Genomic DNA, 21,823 nt, shown 5'->3' with positions numbered 1-21,823 from the left:
CAACCAAATAAACAAACAAAACCCTCTCCACACCGAAAAGTGAACCTTCATGGGTATAAATACAAGGCAAAAAATTACTTCACAGCTGTCCAAGGGAAGGAGTTGTTTTCACCCAAATTAACTGAGACCAGCCAGGTTAGAATATACAAACACATGCGAGTAGCAGTGCCCAATGTATCTCATAAGAGGAATTTATAAAGGAAAGCTTCTTCATGCTAATGAGCTGTGGCCAGCCCAAACATGTCCACTGTTACGTAGGACTGTCCTGCGACATTTTGGTGAAGAGGAGGTAAGACAGTTGACTGGCTTTTGGGTTCATTCTTACTGTGTTCTGGCAAGTTGTCAGAACTAAGAAATTCTCTAGTTTTAACAGAATTTTTAAGGTATGGATTGAACAGTGCTTTTTCACTGAAACCTTCCAGCTTTAAAACTTCACGATCATTTTCTTCATTTTTAACTGTGGTCTGTTGAGGAGACCCACATACACCATCTTCCAGCTTTTCTATGCATTGGATTTCCTTCACTGGTATCAAGGCTGAAGGCATTTGATTTCCGATATCTTGATCAGTAATTACATAAGGCATGGATGGTGAAAAACCTTTAGCAACTTCATTTTCTGTATTATACAGTATCGTTTTCTCTCTGTTAACCATGCCTTTTGTATTAATATCAGTACATGCAGAAACATGGTTTTCACAATTCATTAGTAGTGATCCTTCCTGGCTGTCTTCAGGAAAACCATGTTCCAAAACACTTACGTCTTCAAAGTCTACGGTTTTAGCCTCAGTTGTTACTCCCTTCAAAAATGAATTATTCTGTCAGTACAAAGAGATAAATTGGAAAGTTATATAAGGATAGATCATGTATTAGTTTATTTTTTAAATACATAAAATATTGTCATTTGAGCCCTGCTCAACTCAATTTTAAAAGTGCATTAATAAAAGAGTTCATGTGCATTTCAGCTGGGATGCAGTTATATGTGAATAAGTGCTAAAAATGACAATGTTATCCTGTCCATTCGTTAAACACTTTCATATTATGTTTTCTGTGCTCAATAAAATAAGGAGTTTCAAACGAAGGCTCAGAAGTAGGCTTGGGCTGTCTTTTCCAATTTAACCATCAAATTTTGAGACAAAAGTTTAAATCCTATTCTCCATAGATTACACTTTCTGTGTAAACCTGATCAACTTAATTCAAATAACCATCAAAACTTTATTTAGGAATAAATATCCAACAATAAGTAAGACAGAAATATTTGTATTATAATATACCAAATCTTATCATATTACCCTGTATTTTTTGTGGAAAAGGGAGGAGGTACCCTGGTGTGGGAATCTGACTAGGTAGACTCAATAGTCTGAGCAAATGTAATTGACTTTATTTAATAAATGATGTCCACTGATCACTTTATAACTTCAAAACACTATTCCTCATTATCATGTAAGAATTAAATGAATTTACTTTATAAAGATGCATCTGTTCTATCAGTTTGAAATTCAGTTAAGAGCACTCCATAGCACTTAAACAGGAAAATGAAACTCAACAGGATTTTTTATTTAGTCATAAAAAGTCAAAGAAGGACTTCTCTCCACTTGAACCCTTTTTTAATAAATGAAATTGCAATAATTACCATAGATGTATCAAGAGGCCATTCAACTGCAATGCTCTCTGCAGGATTGGGTATATCAGGCCAGCAAGCCTTTTTAAACCTATCATTGAGAAAGGAATCTTAGTCAAATGATGAAATAAATAGATTACTAAAAATAAAACTAACAAATCTCCAGAAATTCCAGGCACTGCTAAAATATCAAACTTTCACAAAGGAAGTCTCCCTTATATTAACATAATATTTTCTTTTTCACTGTAATAGTTTTCCCTCACATTAATTTCTATTTCAAAAGGTATCAGCAATTAAAACCTTTGGGTCACAGAGACAGGCCATAAAAATTACTACTGCACAAAGGTAATCTTATTTTATTATATAGCAGATCAAACACTACCACGCCAAAACAAGGCTGCATACAAAATCTGTTGTGACTATATTTCAGTGTAGTTCTTTAGTGAAAAGCCAATTCAAGTGAGCTTTGCTCTAAGAAAGTGTCCCTAGCACTACACCATATTAGAGCTACTCTGAGTTCTTATGTTAACACCAGATAAATAACACTAACTGACACTTATAGCTTATAACTGTCCAATGGAGTAGTAAACAGGAAAGAAATTAATCACTCATTGACGCTGGCTGTACATGTAACTGAATGCGAACCAGGCCATAGCTTGACTTTTCATATTGATATGAATATACATAGTAAACAGGAAAGAAATTAATCACTCATTGACGCTGGCTGTACATGTAACTGAATGCGAACCAGGCCATAGCTTGACTTTTCATATTGATATGAATATACATATACACAAAAATATAAACACTCAACTACATCTCAAATTGTTCTCCAGAATCAAAACATAGTTTCTTACTACTGTAAAAATTCAGAATACACAACACAGTTGAATATGTAAAAGAGCTGGAAGTTATGCTTACTACTTCAGCTGAGCTTATTACCTGATGTTTTGCATGGCCACAATCTTGGTTCCAGTATCTGAGAATGCCCCAAAATTGTCTAGATTTTCAACCTTCTTATTAAGCTTCATCCAAACAACCATTCACTTTTCATGCTAAAGAAAAGCACATCTTATAACCTTAACAAATCCTGTTATAGCATCCCATGCTCTTAGGAAGCAATTTAAAATCTGGCATGGAACACCTGAGATAGCATATTAAAGGGCTGTGAATCAGGTATAGATAAGGATCCATACCAATGGATCAAACATTCAAATGTTTGATTTCAGGTGATCTAATTTCTAGTTTCTTCATGACTTCTTTACAGTCCAGGGTAAGTGTCACAAACTAACAAAAGTAATATCAATATAGCTAAGATAAGCAATAGAAGTTATGTGACATGTTCTAGTGGTGTACTAGCAGATGCATTATGAGGACCTGGAAAACTGTATTTTGGTGTTATTAACTCTTCACTAATTAAGTTTAAAGTATGCTTCCCTCACTTGATTGACCATGGAACTGCAATTGGCATACAGCATTTTCCATAAATTGATATAGGTGGTATGTAAATCTGCTTCTCCTATTTCTTTTTTTTTTTCTGATTTACTGCACTTTCTAAAATTGATATTTATTTTTGGACTATAGCAGTTACAAGATAACCTGTATGCTTAGTTCTTTGTTACTCCAATTGCTTGTTTTCTTAATTTGACATTGGTTTGGAACCCAACAAAATCATTTATATGATATATAAAAATTTGCCTTTTACAAGTTAAAATTAACTGATTGCATTCAGTTTTAGAAGGTAGAAAATGTACTCACGCATGTTTTTTCAAAATGTATGTTATCCAAAGGCCTAGCAGAACCAACATGCTTAATCCAACAGGCAGAGCAATGAAAATAACATCTTCCTGATCTTTAGAGGAGAGCGGGAAAAGAAAACCCAACACCACAGATGTTTATAATTTCTTCAAGTATTGCCTTAAGACAGCTAATGTCCAACATCCAAGACACCTAATTACACAGTTCTAAAATGCTATGCCAAAATTAGCCAAAACTATTCAGAATACTGTATGGTACTCATTGCACAATTTGTCTAAAGATGAATATTTTTAATCCAACCTGTCACAGTTACTGAGCCAGAAAAGCAGCTCATAATGAGACTTCTCAGGATATCTCAGGAACAGATATACTGAATTTTAAAATTTCCTTCATTTAACAGAATCACACAATAATTCAGATTGGAGGGGATTATCTACAGGTCATCTCATCCAACTTTGAGATTAGAATCAGGTTGCTTACAGTCATACCAAGCCAATCTTTGAAAGCCACCTAGAATTAAGAATCTACACCCCTCCAGGTACCTGTTGTTTTAGCATCACCTAAAACTGCCATATAGTGCCAATTCTACCCATCACTACAAAATAAATAGTAAATTCAATGCAGGAAATAGGTTTTGAATACACAAAAAACAGTGTACAGATTTCTAAGCTGGCTTCCAAGAACCTACTAGAGGTAAATACTGACAGCAATAGAAACCAGACCTCAGCATAGTCTACCTTACTTTGCATTTGACTAGGAAACTAGCAGATGACTTTACAGACAAAAAATAAATCAGCTTTGAATCCCATAAAAAATTTAGGTATAGTTCATGCACTTGTTTACATTTCGGTTTGGCCACCACCATGAAAATATATGTATGTATTGAAAGCATTCTTCCAGAAGCGGAAGTGAGGAACCATGTGAACTTCTAACCTACAGGAGTCATACCAACCTCCATGGTAAATCTATCTAAAACAATTAAGAGATCATCTCCCCACACACAATGGCCACAACCTGCACGTTCATCTACTACTTAAGCTTACATAGAAGAAGAAATGCAACGCAGTGCCCAGCTATTCTAAATCTAGTATCTCAGATGGAAATGACTGTTTTTTATCAAACTGTTAGGCATGCTATCGCATAACTGACAGCATGACAGATCCCACAGACATCCATAGTATTCCACAGCTTTACTGAAAACAAGATTTTGGGGTTTGATTTCTAATCCTGAGGTTTTATTCTGTGAGATGATCAGTGAAACTGAGTTAAATTCAGCTAGCGCTGGTAATTCTTTCTTGCTTTGTTAAACACTAATACATAAAAAAAAAAAAATTAACAAATGCCTAAAACAAAAATATTCTATAATTCTTACTCCCAAACCTGTTTTTAAAATAGTAGTAACTAACCAGGAATATTACTTACTGAATTTCAAAGTCTTGAAGGTTTTTGGCTCTCCACTGGTTCCACCAGCTTCATTGCTTGCCATGATATAGACAGTATATTGTGTATTAGCCTGTAAGGACTTCAGTCTGTATTGCAGAACATCAGAGTTCACTGTTTCATCTTTTTAGGAGAAGATTTATGTCAATAAACACACAAAATAGTATTGTATCAGGGAACCATACACTTATTTAGCATCTTTTACAGTGATACAAAGTATTTTACAGACAACTTGAAATACAAAGCAACCTTATTAGTCCTTTGAGAAAAATTATCAAACAATGTTTATCAATGCTACTTAAAAGTTTTGAGAAAGCCTCAAAAAAACCCAGTACAGTAAGGTTTTGCCATTTAAATTTAACTTCTTTGAGTTGTTGTTTAAAACTAAATTCCTAAAGAAACTAATCTGAACCCCTAAAATGGGCACAAGTCTGCTTTACTAAGCAGAAGTAATACAGATATACATGGCTCCATAACATGAGGCTGCATGTCTTAAGGATAACCTTGCACAAAGCAGTCAACATCAAATTAATCAGAAACCAACAATGGCAGGAAAAGTTGATTGTAGAGGACTGAATCTGACAGAAATAATGAGCTTCCTCTTTCTAATTTAAAATTTACCAAGAATACTCTTGCCCTGGCTCCAAACGGGATACCCAGAAGCAACTGAAGACATCAAAAAACTTGTAAGTTTGACAACTTTTTTAAAAATATATATTATGTTATGTATCTGCTAACAGTGATGTCTAAAAAAAGGAGGAAAATGGACCATTTCTGAAGCACTGAATGATCCAATAGCATTCTTCATAAACTATACAGGAAGAACAAATTTAGGTCACCAAACACCTCTCATAAAAGATTCTGCTGAGATTTAGGCTAGAGAAATTCTGAATAGATAGGAATATACCGACACCTTGCATGGATGCTATACTTGAGGTTGGAGATTAAGAATATGCTCAAAAAGTTATGCAGCTTCCATAGCAGAAAAGCAATACCAAGCACAGAAAATCAAGCACATTTGAAAAAAATCATCTATAAACTATGTCCAAAGAAACTATTTCTTGGCAGCATATTTTAGCTTCTTGACTATCATTTGCTGGCTTGTTTTTATGATAGAACTGACTGTAAAAAGCATTATTATTGGAAAATTTCCACCATACTTCCAGAAGCTTAGGGCCTGGGAGAGGCATCCTTCCAAGGACACTCATGAAACTTCTAAATTCAATGAACCCTGAAGAGGTTCAAATTCATGAATGTGCACAGGATCTACAACTCTCCAGTGTATTTTAGCTCATTTTAGCTCCTCTACTTCTGTCATTACTTTTTCCATTAGCTGCACAGGTATGCCACGATGGATGAGAGATTTGAAGATGAAGGGAGACTAGTACTTTACGTAAAAGGTAAAAACAGCAAGTATCTGACAAATAATACTCTCCAATTTGGCATACTCCTGAAAATCTGATTTATTTCTTTTTTACTGTTAATGGATAACAATCCGCAAAAAGCCTCTCACTTTCCATACTGGTCTGGAAATGGAAGAGGAATGATAATGTTGCCATACACTGACTACATTTATCGCATGGAGATCTATCAGATTTGCATCTGAGAAGCAGAAAGGACAATATGGTCAACAGTCACGGTCGTAGTACCATGGACAGTACAGCACTAACAGTGAAAAAGATGGAGAGCAAGCAGTGCTGTACAAAATAAATTCAGAGCAAAGAAACTGAGGAAGAAAACAACATGTGTAGTATTAAAGCAGGGACTATTCACTAGAATATTCATTTCAATTAAACCTAAAAAAAAAAAATTAGCCTTTATGTAAGCCACATTTTAATACTAGTATTTTCAGACATATTTATAACATACAATAAGAAAGTGTGGTAATAACTATGAAAATAACTATCTTCAGACAGCAGACTGTCATAACCCTGTTGAAAGAACTGCTGTTTAATGTATACTTACTCAATTCTTTTCCATCTTCAGGTTTATAAAATATTGTATAGTTACTGATAAATCCATTTCTTTTATCCTTTGAAATCTCTTTCCATTTTACTGTAACTTCATTTTTGCCCGGAATGCTTGTGTCAGCCACAGGTCCTTCTGATGGCTCTACACAGAAGCATTATAGATTAAAAAAAAAAGTAGTAAAATAGTCTAAGTACTACAGTGTTACCCATCTGTGTTATTTCACACATACCAGTAACATTAGCAGCAACATATGTACAAGAAAACGTGTCATCTTAACGGTCTGATATAGCCCTTAACTTTTTTCATCCTCCTTAATGTGTGATTTTTTTCTGATAATACTTCTTTTCATCTGTCCTAGCGTTTGCATAGTTCTCACTGTTACTGCATCTGAATACCTTGAGACCATTACAAGGCTCTATCCTCACAACATCACAGACTGATCAAGAGGTAAAACATCCTTATACACTCAGAAGGAACTCAGGTGCAAGGTCACTATGTACGCAAGACGTCTCTGGCTGAGCTGAGATTCAGCTGAGATCTCCAGCACCCCCAGTCTTTGTCCATTATATTAGACAAAGTCTACTTATACAATACAGCCTCACATGCATTGCTTGTGACTTCAAAGCAAGAGTTCTCAGTCCTTCAGTTTTAAAACAAGTACCTTCCTTCCCATTCTCTGACAACCTTTAGTAACGTCACAGGTACCTATACACAGGAAAGCACTTAAAACATAGTTCTAACCATGCAAAAAAGTACTACTCAAGCATGAAATACTCTATTACCTCCTCCTAGTAATTAATACCTTTTAGTGGTGCCTTGTACTGTGTGTGCATGCACACTTACATAGACCTATATATGCACATGCACAGAAATTGACATTTTCACCTGAAATCTTAAAATTATCAGTAAACTACATTCTTACAGCTGGCTGCACAAACCACTGAATTCACATTAAACATCTACAAATAAAGAAGCCTTCCACACACACAGACAGTATCATTCACAGTTTCTACCCAAACTGCAAACATCATGGCTTCTCAGCAAGTTTTATGTACAGGACTGTAAATACTTTGTTACATTATAAATACATTTTTTTTTAAAAGCAAGCTTTTCAAACCATCATTTTATTCCATGAGTAGAATTTCATATATTAGGACTGATAAATGCAGCCAAGCATTAAAATCAAGTCTAATTATATACCTAAATAATCTGTAACATTTAAGAGATAGCCAGTTTAAAATGTTTCCAAGTGCTTTGTATACAGTATGTAAACTTTACAACAAATGAGTGGATTCAAGCAGCATGTGTATCACAAGATACACATGTGTTTTACTGAACACTTCAGTAGCTGATCTATGAACAGAAATCAGGAAGCCTGAATTTTTTCAGCATCTGCATCTCTCCTTCAGTAATGCCAGTTCCAAATTACTCAAAGATAATACACCCCGAGAAAGAGACTACAACATACATTTCACAACATTATTAGTTTAAAATACATACTTTTCTGTTGAATGTAAGTTTGTATGGAATATGGAGCTGCTACTTTATTTCCATAGAGAGGATACACTGAGATGTTATAGCATACATATGGTTTAAAGTTTTCTGTAAACGAAAAGAAGGAATGTTGAAATACAGTTCTCTGTGCAAGATTAACACAGTGAATAAATTATAGCACAGTTCTAAATACATTGTTACAGACCTCTAGTTTCCTTCAACATTTTAGCAAGCACAATGCATATTTATTGCCTCAAATGCCCACTACTGTCCGTAACACAAGGAATTTTATTTAGTAGTATTCATAAGAGCACTTGGTTTCTGACTCATTTTTCAACTAGAAATTTTAATGAGTAACTATACTCCAGCGTTATTCAGCTTCTCTGTAGGAAGCAACTTTCCTTGTAACAGTCTAAGGTTTTGGATGTTTTTTCTTTTCAAATAACCAGTATAAAACGATACTTCCAGGAGTATTTTTAATTTCACGTATCTTTCAGTTAACTGTTCTGCAGAATAAAGTTTTGTTTCATGCATCAAACAGCTTAAAAGGCACAATGGAGCCCCAGCTCTTAACTCTACGTTGATGTTCCAGTTATGCCAACCACAGATCTGCCTCTAAGCAGCTTGACTCAGAAGTACAATTGTACAAGTGAAATACCTGCTGTATAATTTTATATGTCTTATATGTTTCAAGACATAGTTTGAGCTTCTGGAAATGAAGTTTTGAACTCTGAACAATCCAGCAGCCAAGTAATCAACAGAGTGCAACCCTACCTACAAGAAACTCTCATCAGCTCTGAGAGGACACATCTGTAGCATTACACCCCATGGGATGAAAGCAGTGTAAAGGATTTCCTAAACTGTTCATCCTCAAGCTCTGCAACTTGTTCAGTGAGAGTACAGCTATTAACAGATGTCTGTGTTGTATCAATTCTCTGATGCTTTTTCAGTCCCTGACACCTATTACAGCCCAGCAGAAGCTATGATGGTCCACATATCATCCTTAAAATAATTTTACAAAAGAATGCCAGAACTAGGCCTGGTTAAGAGTAAGTCTGAATTTGCCTTGAAATTTCTAATGTGACTTGTGCTTAGGGCAAACAAAGATCTCCTAATAATGCTGAGGAGGAAAGTTGGGGGGTTTATATATTGAGAACAGCCATAAATAGTGTTTACTCCTCTCAGTAAATTGCTGAATTAGCACACTTTTCAGCATATGACTCAACTCGGCCATCTCAGTTCAATGTGTAATTAACTGCTGTTGAATTTTGCTTCAAGCAGATTTTTGTTTGATTTGTTTTACTGTAGCATAAAAACAGTATTTAAATCACTGTTGTCTAAGTCTGTAAGACAAATTTCATGGGCAAGCTCATCATAGTTATACTCATCATTAATAAAACAAGTGTTCCTTTACACTTTAGAAAATGCAGGGTACTTACTTTCTGAAAACTGAAAACACCATCTTGCATACCGCATGACAATTTAAGAAACTTAAAATTTCCATAAATAATATGCAAATATTTTAATAAAGCATGTAATAATACTGCTATTTTTTAAAATGGTTTGTTCTTTCTGGTCTACCTATAAATAAATACACATAAATACATATCTATCTGTGCATTATTACAGCTGTAACTGATAAATGAACATACTTCTGTTAGTTTTCCAGCTTGTAGAATTTGATACATATTGCCATGATCTACTGAAAGGATCTGTCTCCAATTCCTCATACCACTCCACTACATATTCAGTTACTTCCGGTTCGAAGGCTACCCATTTCACAATCACTTCTTCACTTGTTGTAAAGGTCCTCACTGTTTCAATAATCTGAGAAGCTAAAAGTTTAACAGAAAGTGTCATCAATTCTATTGCCATAAAAACTGCAGCAAGAAAAGTACTCACAGCAAGCTGAGACTGCTCCTTTAGAAGAGTATGGGACTTAGTCAAGGTTTTGTTAAAAAAGATATTTTAAAGTTACTTTATACCTGTGTTAACATGCAGGTACTCAAAATACTTTAAAATTAAGCATATATGAATTATTACAATGAAAAAAGGGAGGGGAAATTGAAAACATGATACTCAAGGAGATTTACACATACAAAATCCAAGACCAGTATTTCTTTAAGGACCTAAATTTCACAGACTGTTAAGTTTCACAAACCAATTTTACAGGTAATGCTGATAAGCAAGTTTTGATTGAAATTACAAAGGCAATAGCAAAACAGTAAATCAAGTCAGCAAGGTCATGAATGACAGTGAAGCAAAATAGCATAATAGAGGTAAGGAAAGTCTGAGTGAAAACCCAACCTGGCAAAAAAAGACTTGGTGAAGTAGAAGGAAAATAAATGTATACAAGGAAAAAAAAAAAAAAGACATGTCACAGCATGGAAAAATCAGGAAAACATTTATTGCGGAACACTAAGTGTATACAGATGTAGCCAGCCAACTCCACAAGATGACTTCACATCTACATATCCAGTTTTCTGATTAGAAGTGAAATTTGACTGAGCATTTCCAGGAGAACACTTGCATTTATTTCATGAACAACTGATATGTGAGCAGCGTAGGATAACCTCTCTTTCGGATCATGGGTAGGCAGAAGGATGTTGCAACACAAGGCTCACAGAGATATCAGAATTAAACATAAAAGCCAAAGAACACAACTGTTGTGCTAGAGCAAACCAGCTTCCTGACCCTGGAAGTAGGTAGGATGAGGTATTTTGGGAATGCACAGGAAATGAGAACAAACACAGTGTTTCTCATTCTGCTTCCACTGAGATATCTTAGGGACTTGCATTAAACACATCTTTGAATGATGTTAAATGCACTGCAATAATGCCCTGTGGTAACCAATTTTGTGACCTAGTAGAGGGATGAGACAGAATTAAGTGGGACTCTATAAACTCATTTGGAGACCCACGGCTAAAAAAACAAAACGAAACAAAACAACCCTCAGAAAGTAATAAAATAGAAATTCTAATAAGATATCAGAAAGTGCTGATATCTTAACAATTACATCTCAAAGCAAAAACCCTAACAATAATCACCTACAACAAAAGCATGATATGCAATAGCAAAATAAGACAACCAGATAATATTGTTCTACTAAAAAGTACTGGACTACACAGCTTTGTAAATACTACATATATACATATACATACATATATATATATGAGACAAAAGTCCCTAGCACAACTTTGCTTCCACTATACCAGAACTCAAACAATGTCAGGAAGAATTTTTTTTTTTTGTTAACGAGCAAAATGTACCAAAACATTGAGAAATCTTACATCTTTCATCAGTGGATGGAATCCTCAAAATAGCTTCAGGAGAATTTCCAGCAGAGTTATAGGCAGTAACAGATATTATATATGCGTCTTCATTTAAAAGTAAAATCATCTTCTTATCAGTAGAGATGTTTGTAATTTTAAGGGCAGCATTGGTTTCTGGAAAATACTGTATTTTGTAGCCTAGAATTCTCCCAGAAGGTGGAAAGCTGTTTAATGACTATTACAAAAACATTCAGTAGTAAGTATTTCACAGTGTTATTTGTATAATCAAAAGTATATACTGTATTAAAGATCAAATTACAAAATTATTATATATATTTAGAAAAGAAAGGTACTTTCTTAAGTCCCATTTTGAGGACAATGAGCTGTAACAACTTCATTGAAGGAAAGGTTCAGAAGTCAAATACTGAGATTAGAAACACAAAGAGCCTCTGGTCACTCTACTAGACTAAAGTTAACTTAAACACAGCTTTGGTAAGTTGTATTATTTAAATGCAGTTGCAAGGAATTTCAATCAGATTTCCAGTGATCTGAACAAAATTAAACCCTTCTTTTCTGCGCAGATCACAAAACTCTATTTATCTACTGTTCAATAAAGAAAAAAAAAAGTCTTTTCAATTCTGACGCAGTTCAGTGAGGCTTCTTCCCAACAACAGCAAAACCCCGTGGCAGCTAAATGTCCTACAACACTAAAATACTTCAACACAACATGAAGGACTTGGGGGTGTTGGTCAATGAGAAAATGAATATGAGCCAGCTTCAGTGTGCGCTCGCAGCCCAGAAACCAAGCATGTGCTGCATCAAAAGGAACGTGACCAGCAGGTCGAAGGAGGTGATCCTGCCCCTCTACTCAGCTCTCGTGAGACCTCAACTTGGAGTATTGTGTGCAGTTCTGTTGTCCATAAGAAGGACATGGAACTGTTGGAGCAAGTCCAGAGGAGGGTCATGAGGATGATCAGGGGACTGGAGCACCTCCCGTATGGAGACAGGCTGAGAAAGTTGGGGCTGTTCAGCCTGGAGAAGAGAAGTTGCGTGGAGATCTCATAGCAGCCTTCCAGTATCTGAAGGGGACCCTACATGGATGCTGGGGAGGGACTCTTCATTAAGGACTGTAGTGATAGGACAAGGGGTAACAGGTTTAAGTTCAGATTGGATATAAGGAAGAAGTTCTTTACTGTAAGGGCTGTGAGGCACTGGAATGTGTTGTCAAGGAGGTGGTAAATGCTCCATTCCTGGCAGCATTCAAAGCCAGATTGGACAGAGCCTTGGGTGACATGAGCTAGTGTGAGGTGTCCTTGCCCATGGCAGGGGGATTGGAACTTGATGATCTTAAGGACCTTTCCAATCCAAACCATTCTATGATTCTAACATCAGTCGCAGGATACCAATACGATTACCAGTTCACAGAAAGAGTATATACCTTCCACATAAGATGTACAGATCTACTTCCAGCTGGGTATGAAGACTCAATTACCCTCCACAAATCCACTTTTTCTGAAGGAGCTATTTAAAGACATAAAAATATCTTGACATTTGTTGTTATATTTAAAAGATGCTGTAACATAGCAGAAACAATAAAAAAGGTTTCAAAACTGCAGTCTGAGAGTAACTTAGTAAAAACTTTTCCCTTGGGTAATGTGCCTTTTGTTGTGCCTTAATTCTCTAATTACTACAGCCTCCCTCTTTCAATACATTTCCTTCTGCTTTCTTTTATTTCTTAAGTTCTATAGGAAAATTTCTAGGTGTGTTTTATAACTGGAAATTTAATTTCTCTACTTATAATTCTTTTTCTTGGACACACTTGCTACACTGCATTTCTGTTACTATCCTACCTAGCAATGTTCAGTCTCCATTTATACTTCATTCCTCTCATCTTCAATGCCTATTCACTCATTTTCTTCCTCAGCCCATGTTGTATCAACTTTTAAATCTTCTCCACAAACTGCTTTTGTCCTTCTGTATTTAAACAAAATACACATGTTCTCTTTAAAAACAGAATTCTATCTTCAATAGACATAACATGCTAAAAATACAGTTTTCCATTTTTAAATCCTAATCCCCTGAAGCATAAGCAAAGAAAAGCTTAGGAAAGAGTTAGGGTACCTTTCTCTTCTGTGCTTGCTCTTTTCCCTTTACTCCATTCACTCCAGAATATTGACAAAGCACTGATACACCGAATGGCAACTGAATATTCTGTGGAGTCCCACAGACCTGTGAGATTACACGAACCTATTTTCTCTGCAGAATTCAGTGGGACAGTGATAAATTCCTGAAAGTACATGAACAGAAGTTATCTGCTATAAAATTGCATGCAGATATATAACTTAGTTTTAAAAAACAAACCACAAAGGATGCAGTTTTCATATTTCCATCTCACTCCTCTGAAATTCAACATTACTTGTTTCACATTTCATTTTTCTGTGTAGCATCCATTCATCCTGTAAAACTCCAGGGTTTGAAAAACTTGAGCCATAACTAGGTCTGTACTGACCGACCGATGGCACAAACTGTTCGCAGCTCACATGGGATTCTAGAGCAGCTGTGCTGGCACACAAAGTGCTGGATGATTGCATTTCCCTCTGCTGGGAAGCAACTGGGTACTGCTAAAGCCAGGATCACCATAACATCCTTATACAGCTCCAGCTCACAGCAGAAGCATCCCTGGGAAAGCAGTGATCACCTGCAGCTTGTGAGCCACCTAGGTACTTGTTTCTTGATTTTCTTTTCTGGGCTACAGGGTTTCTAGGTCTTAACCATATAACAGTTTGGCTGTACACCATCCCAAAGATTATCAGCATATGATTAAAATAAAAAGACCAATGAAAACACAGAAAATTCTGGTACCAAGAGAAAAAAAAACAGATGGAGCCTTTAAATGGTGAAGGAAGATAAGAAAACCAGAAATATCCCAAGAATATCTTCTTGGAAAAGTAATGACAAGGTAATTTCTTCATCTTAAAAGGAATTCACTCACTTCTCACTGATGGAAGTCAGAAGCTAAATTGTTGTTCCAAAACAAAAGGTGAAAGAAGACACAAAAACCAGGAATTGGAGTGGATGCATCAACTCAATTGGACTGACAATGGCAAGCAGAAGAAAAAAAGAACTACAGAAATATTTGAGTGTTTGTGTAAAGGGTTGATATAATCACTACACCATTATTAATGTCTTCCCTTCCAAACTGAAAAAATTAATCAGTAATTAACAACTCTTCACTGCTAAACTTTCAGATGACTGAAACAGAAATATGCTAAAATAAATTTTCAAGCTAGCTAAATTATAACCAGCTCAGTGAAAATAAGTTTTAGATTAAGGAAGATTTCCTCTTGGGAGCCAAACTGAAGTAGCAATATCATGTAGAATTACAATAATTGGGCCAAAAAACTGTGAAGAAATTTTTGTCTTCCACCAGTTGAACCTTCCAACGAGAAGTGAATCAAACGATAAGAAGACAAAATCCAGACACCCACTCCTTTGAACACCGCAATGGGAAGTGCACTACCTCATGAAACTGAAAATTCTAGTACATTCTCATCTCAAGAAACTCATTGTCAAAAATAGTAAACTGCTTGTAGAAGAATTCAGGCTTAAAAACTATTACCAACCTCCTGCAGAACCTGGCATAGAATTGCAAACACCCCAGACTAGCTTTTAGTTACTTGCCAAAAGGCTGTTAATAATATTTAATTATACTTAAGAAACTTTGTATACGCAAGTAGAAAAATAGGTCAGTAAAAACAGTCCACAGCATCCATTTAGATTGTTTCGGTACAAATGCTTAAAAGGTCAAGAAAATTTGCTCAAACAATTTTAATTCTTTTTCTCCCATGTATGTGCTGACAGACAGGAAAAAAAGCTCCTATATCTAACTGATGGTTTGAGGCTGTCTTTGTTGGCCACTGCAATTGGATCAGCTACAGACAAAACTATGAATCATGGCTGTCTAAGATCCTGCAGAACTAAAGTCACTGAATTTCTGTCGTTATTAATCATTGCTGCTATTTCCTCTCTAGAATGAATGTGGAAAAACACAGGTAAGTTCTGAGGAAGACAATGGATGTAGACTGTATTTGATGGAGACAAAGTGACAGGTGTTTTCTTATGCACGTGATGACAAAGACACAATACACAATGTTACTGTAACTTCACAAAAATATGAATGTTTTCAACATTTTGGAAGGATCTCATATGCATGTAAGTATCAGAACACCAGTGTCCTGACTCCAAAGGGATAAACACCTTGAAAAGGTCTTTTAAATAAATATTAGTTCAGTTTCTAAAATCCCAGGTGGACCTGAGCATTCCTGCCCATCAGATCATCCTGAATACTATAACTTGGATCAAACAACTACTATGTCATCTCTACTTTAAAGACACTTTAATGCCATGAGAATGTGAGAAGGATGCTAATTAAAAACATCTTTAGTATCAGGAACATTTTTTAAAACTCTGAAGACTAGTATTAGTTACCCTGATGATTCTTCTCTCCCAGAATTACACATCTAATGTATAAAATAGTAAGGTCAAGCAGACATCTCAGTTCAATTAGCTTAAAAAAATACCCCAAAAACAAGGAACCTGGCCTGTTCTTAGATTTGGAAGAGGAAACAGTAAGACTGCAAGACTTCACTTGTATAGTGAAGAGCATTGGAACAGGCCATCTGAAAGAAGCAAATGATTACTGTTTTTTCCTACAGCAGTGACATTTAAGTGTAAGAAAGACAAACTCAGAAAAATAACTTTCCTTATTTTCTATCTTGCAAAATAATACATGAATTAAAAACTAATGTATTCTTAGTGCATGTTAATATGATTCAACTATTGTGGTTGGGAGTAAATGCTGTTTTCAACACCAGAATGTGACAGGAAAACAAAATATTTTGGCTGTGTGTGTAATCCTTTAGCCTAAGGTAATCCCTCAACCTTTCACAGAAATATATTCAGAAGCATCATATGTACCAAAACTGACCAAAAGGAAGAGAGAACAATTCATCCTAGACAACAAAACAATTACCTTGTTAAAATAACAAGGTTTTAATTGTTATTTCCAACTAGTTGTTGCCTTTCTTCTATTTAGCCTTTTGTAACATTAATTAGTCACAAAGAAGCTAACATTCAGAAGGAAATTTATGTAGCTTACCGAAGAGTTTGAATATAAGTTTCTGTATTGAACCTGGCAAGTTAAATCTTGTGAAGGGATAATCTTCTCAGGCATTTTCCAGGTTACTGTAAGCAACTGCTTTATACCAGTGATTTTTTTAACTGAAAGTATTTCAGGAGGTTCAAATTTCTCTAGAACGGAGAAACAAAAACATTAACAGGGAAAAAAACTTCTGTAAGAGTTCAGAATTGCTCCATCTATTTGTGTTTGATCATTATCACAGTAACATACATCCTATCAAGACATCAGCTTAATAAAAATTTAGTTAGATGGTTCACAGTATGAATATGCCACACTATCATTTTTAACCACCTCTCAGTAAGACCAAGAAATTGGGGAAAACTGCTGCTGTACCACCAACCAGATCAAAGAATTTTACATGGAAAGGCATAAAAAGAAATGTAACAAGAGACTTGCTTCAACTAAATTCTAAGCATTCAAATCGGGATGAAAAAAATTTGGGAAGGATGAAACATTTTATTAAACCCTAAATGTAACTTCAGAGACTTCATGCTTTTAGATAACAATCAAAATTACATAGCATTTCAAAACTGAAACCAATTTAAAACCAAATGAAACCCAAATAATAGTTTCAAAACTAGTATACTGAATTTTTTTTCATTATTTTCTTCTTTGATTGCACAATTTGTTTCAGAGCTCTCTCATCTGTACGCTAAAGGAAAAAGAATTGCAGAGGGTGCAGACAGCTCCACTTACACTGCTTTATTTAACTTTTTTTAAATTACCTATTTTTTCCATAGGTATAGGAACACAACCTGATGAGGCTTCACCCAAAACATTTTCAGCTTTCACCTGAAAACAAAAAGAACTACTATACGGAGTATCTGGATAATAAAATGAACATGACTCCATTTTGCTTTCACAGAAGCTCACTGTACTTGGAAGAGTCACACTTCCTTCTGTCATCCTGAAAAAGAAAAAAGAAAAATAAACAACACTGATCTCACCACGTTCACAGTAGCTTATGAAAAAGTAAGGTCCTAAACAGTATTTAAAATGTAATGGTAAATGAAAGAATCAAGTATTTATGTTTCTAAAATGAGGTCACAAAACAGCAAGAGACTATAAAATTTGTATTTGTAAACACAAATCCCCAGATGGGAGCAATCTAAAAATGACAACTAATTCTGGATTCTTTCACTGAAACATTATGACTCCAGAGGTCCCTAGGTTAAACCCTACTGGTGTCAAGCAGAATTGACATGGGCTTTAATCTTTTTACCCATCCAAAATGAGGATAGTTAGTTACATAGAAAGTTCCTCAGTAACACTTCCAACAAAAGTGCGTCCATTCACCATTTGTGCCTAGGCTCACTCAGCTCTTGATCTAATCAGTAATGTTACTTCAAGGAAATAAGTGAATGTCAATTCTAGTGTAAACATTTGACTACTGAATATTGGTTTAGACTGCAACTATTTCCAACCAATACCATCCCCAAATTAATTGAATTTACTGAGCAAATGTCATGACTCTGAACCTAAATGATTCTACGTTTCCAGGGGTTTTTTGCACAGAATGTGAGGGGAAGGGAGCTGAAGGTCTCACCCCAGCAACCCAGTTCCCAACACACCTTATACTTACAATTTTCGGTAAAGAGTATAGTTTGTCCTAAGATTAGTTTCTCTTCCTGAAGTCCAGGTGCAGGTAAGTTCAGCATCAAAGTAATAAATGCAGGAAATATTTCCTGGTGTGTCTGGTGGAACTACAATGACAAAGATTTAAAATAAATAAAAAAAAAACCTAGTAAAAATAAGTGACTTTAGAGTGTAACTGATTTTGTTGGTGAAAAAGCAGATTTCGGCACACTTCACCAATCGTCTTGCATAGCACCTCATTTTATAATTTTTTACTGCCTTCAGAACTTGTTACAAAATTAAAATAGAAACCATTCTTCCCCTCTGAGACAAGGAGATTCTCTTCATCTGCTTCTTAGAAGTACTTAACTAAGTGGGCCTGAAGGTATTTTCACAGTAACTCATTAACTATCTTAAATCTAACCACTACATACATTGTCCTGAACCTGTAGTTTAAGGCCAGTCCAGAGAGTACAAGGAAAACAAATAGAAGTTGAGGAAAAGCCATTCTCTGAAAGGTGAAACCCCTCTTGGTTCCTTCTGAGAATGACTTACCACATCCCCTATGAAAACCCCTAGTCTGAGAAGCCTGCACAATCTCAGAGTGCAGAAGACAATTTGCTGGCCAACATATCTATATGACCTTGAAAAGAGTACTAATTCTGGACTCTCTTTATCTTATAAACAAGATAGAACAAAGAAAACAATCCTCTCTGATCTCTATAGTCTGAAGTCATCCATAAAAAATTAACACCTTCAAAGACTGCTTTGTTAAAGGCAGATTTCTTCACTCAATAGAAGAAACTGGAATTCAAAGGAAGAGAACACCACCCAGTGAAATAAATGGGTTGAAAAAGCCTTCTCTCCAAAATAGTACTTTTCTGTCCCACCTAATATAAGACTGAAAAGATCTTTCTTTTATTGTCAAGCTTATGGCACACCTAACTTTGCAGACACATAATACCTTATGCCGGGTTTTATTGCACAGATCTATTTATCTGCATATATTGCTTCTTTACTAGAATGGGACCCCCAGATATAAATTAATATAATCTGGACTTAATCTGTTCAATAAACTAGAGAATTTGTATACATATTTATCCTGTAGCTTTCTCCATCAGAGATGGTAATTATAATTGTTTTGGAACAGATGATTAAAGACGAAATACTTTCAGAGAAAGCTAACATTGGCTAAACTAGACAAAAGACATAACCGAAGAGAAAGACTTGGTACCATCTGAACTCACAGAAAACCTTCACTCACTTCAGCTGGCCAAAAGTCAGGGTCAAAGAGGTTATGGACCACAGTGAGTAAGGAATGCCTATAATTTCATACTTTATTTCAGAAAAAAGGGAGATACTTGAACACATGTGTCTTTCAACACCACAAGCTTAAAAAAAGGAAAAAGTAGTTATTTTAAAAGTAAAATTTTTACAGCAAGTTATTTTAAAAAATGTTAAAATTAATTTTTTGGCTTTTCTACTTACAGCCAGATTTAACTTCAGTGTGAACCAAAAGCTGTTCCTCGCCCAAGTACTTAACGAAACATTTCACATGAGCTTTGCTGTAAGTGAAATTATGGATGGTTACACTAGACACAGTCTCGTTCACAATGTTATAGTTTTCCTCAGTGATCAAGTCATGATTCAATTTCCAGATGATATGGCTTGCATTTCTGTGAGGTGTGTAGTGTTTTCCAAGAACACAAAATAGTTTCAGGGTGGATCCTCTTTCAATTTCAGGAGCTGAAGGGAAAATGTCAGCATCTCCGACAGAGTGTTCATCTAAAATCAAAATCAAAGAAATCACATAACCTGATTTCTTTTAAAATACCAGTGGAGAAAAGATAACTTACTTTGTTGTCTACAGATCACTTAATTAGATTTTTTTCCATATGGAGTTCAAATAAAATGCTCAGTCACTTGAATCAGATATCTCTGTTTGGAAACTCAGTTTATATTAATTACTATATTACCATAGGCAGTATATAAGAATGATGTTTCTATCCCATCTAGATCAGATTGCTTACAACTAGCCACACAAACATGCACTCCAGCAGAAGGAGAATAATATGAGAGCCAAAGAGAGTGTGGAACTACCTGAACTTCCAACTTCAGCAGTTACCTGTGTCAGCTTAAACTGGCTATGGAACTATCACATAAAAAAACCCCAATAGTCACACATTGTTAGGTGACTTTTTAGATCAGGAATGAGAACACTGAATGAGAACATTAGTAGCAATTGCATGAATCTCGGAACAGGTAATACTTTGGTTTTAATACTTTAAATACAAAAGAAAACAAACACAGGCTATCATGGCCACAATTAACATTCCACAAGCATGAATCAAGACTGCCATAAATAAATCTTTCTCTGCATACTGTACACTACTTAGCCAACCACCTACCAACTTCTATTTTTAAAATACTTTTCTCTTTTTTCCAGAATTCTTTGAAATTTCATATGGAGAAGGTCACCTTTTGGAAAACTTTCTTATGGCAAGGCAGGTGCTAACAGTCAAGTAACATACCTGCTATAGAGCTGCAGAGCAGGACGAACATCAAAATCACACAGCTGAACATTTCCTTTTCAGTAACTAGGGGCAGGAAATGCTGTCATAAAATAAAAATAATATACCTGAATTAAGGATGCCCCCTAATACTTTGTTAGCATTCGTATAAGAGTTAGTAATGCTCTTCAGCATTTCTCACATACATTCAAGTCAAGTATGGCTTTGTCTATTACTTTCTTGCACGATGGCAAAGTTTGATCCAATTTCCCTCAAATCAGCATATACATTTTGTGTAAAGAGAGGCAACTACACCTGAAATCCTTCTGAGGGCAATCCAATCCACCGAAGTAACCTGCCTTCCAAGGACCAGGTAAAGTATTGGTAAGAAATACATCTACATCTACTTGAAATCCAGCCTGCCTAGCCACCTCCTGAGCAGTCGCTTAGCAGAGTGAACTCTTCAAAAAAGGAAGGCTGTTGCAGGAGAAGGAATGATCCTTATCTCTTGTGCATCACCACCCAATAAAACAATTGTTCAGGAAGTGGGCAACAGTTCCAGTCATCAGCCACCCAAGAGAGGGTGAATGCACATTTTTATCCCAGCTAAGTGTCCCAGGCACTGGACTTGAGGAACACTCTGCAAAGACAAAGGAAGGCACCTCTCTTTGACTTGTTCTTTGAAGCTGAACTGCTGTGCAGCCAAAAATCCACAAAACTCTGGGGAAGAAGGAAAAACACAAAATAGAATTATTTCTTCTAAAGGAAGAGCTTAATCTAGAGTCCTAGGGTGAAAATGACAGCAGTCAAACATTTCACCTTGCCCTAAGCACTGCTGTCATCCTTCAAACAATCACAGAGTGGTTGAGATTGGAAAGGACCTCTGGAGGTCATCTGGTCCAGCCACTTTGTCCACGCACAGCCACCCACAGCCAGTTGCCCAGGAACATGTCCAGATGGCTTTTGTAGATCTCCAAGGATGGAA

At 35.7% G+C, this 21,823-nt stretch overlaps 1 protein-coding gene across 1 annotated transcript; it reads right to left on the bottom strand.

Moving 5' to 3' along the window:
- Positions 1-215: 215 nt before the first annotated feature.
- On the bottom strand, positions 216-20,920 carry IL31RA (interleukin 31 receptor A; the record flags this gene model as incomplete). The annotated part of the gene is made up of 15 exons (XM_080638054.1): positions 20,860-20,920; positions 19,817-20,113; positions 18,336-18,456; positions 17,479-17,660; positions 16,712-16,863; positions 13,675-13,840; positions 12,992-13,074; positions 11,572-11,788; positions 9,934-10,116; positions 8,288-8,389; positions 6,782-6,928; positions 4,799-4,939; positions 3,377-3,470; positions 1,631-1,709; positions 216-815 (listed from the first exon to the last, which is right to left on the bottom strand). Exons 1-15 carry the CDS (start codon positions 20,909-20,911, stop codon positions 216-218), a joined length of 2,616 nt encoding a protein of 871 aa, XP_080494180.1. The 5' UTR covers positions 20,912-20,920.
- Positions 20,921-21,823: the final 903 nt, after the last annotated feature.

Source organism: Psittacula echo, assembly GCF_963264785.1.
Source record: "Psittacula echo genome assembly, chromosome: Z".
NCBI classification, from domain to species: Eukaryota; Metazoa; Chordata; class Aves; order Psittaciformes; family Psittacidae; genus Psittacula; species Psittacula echo.
The sequence above is the reverse complement of the archived record's forward strand: the minus strand, read 5'-3'. Positions and strand labels throughout refer to the sequence as shown.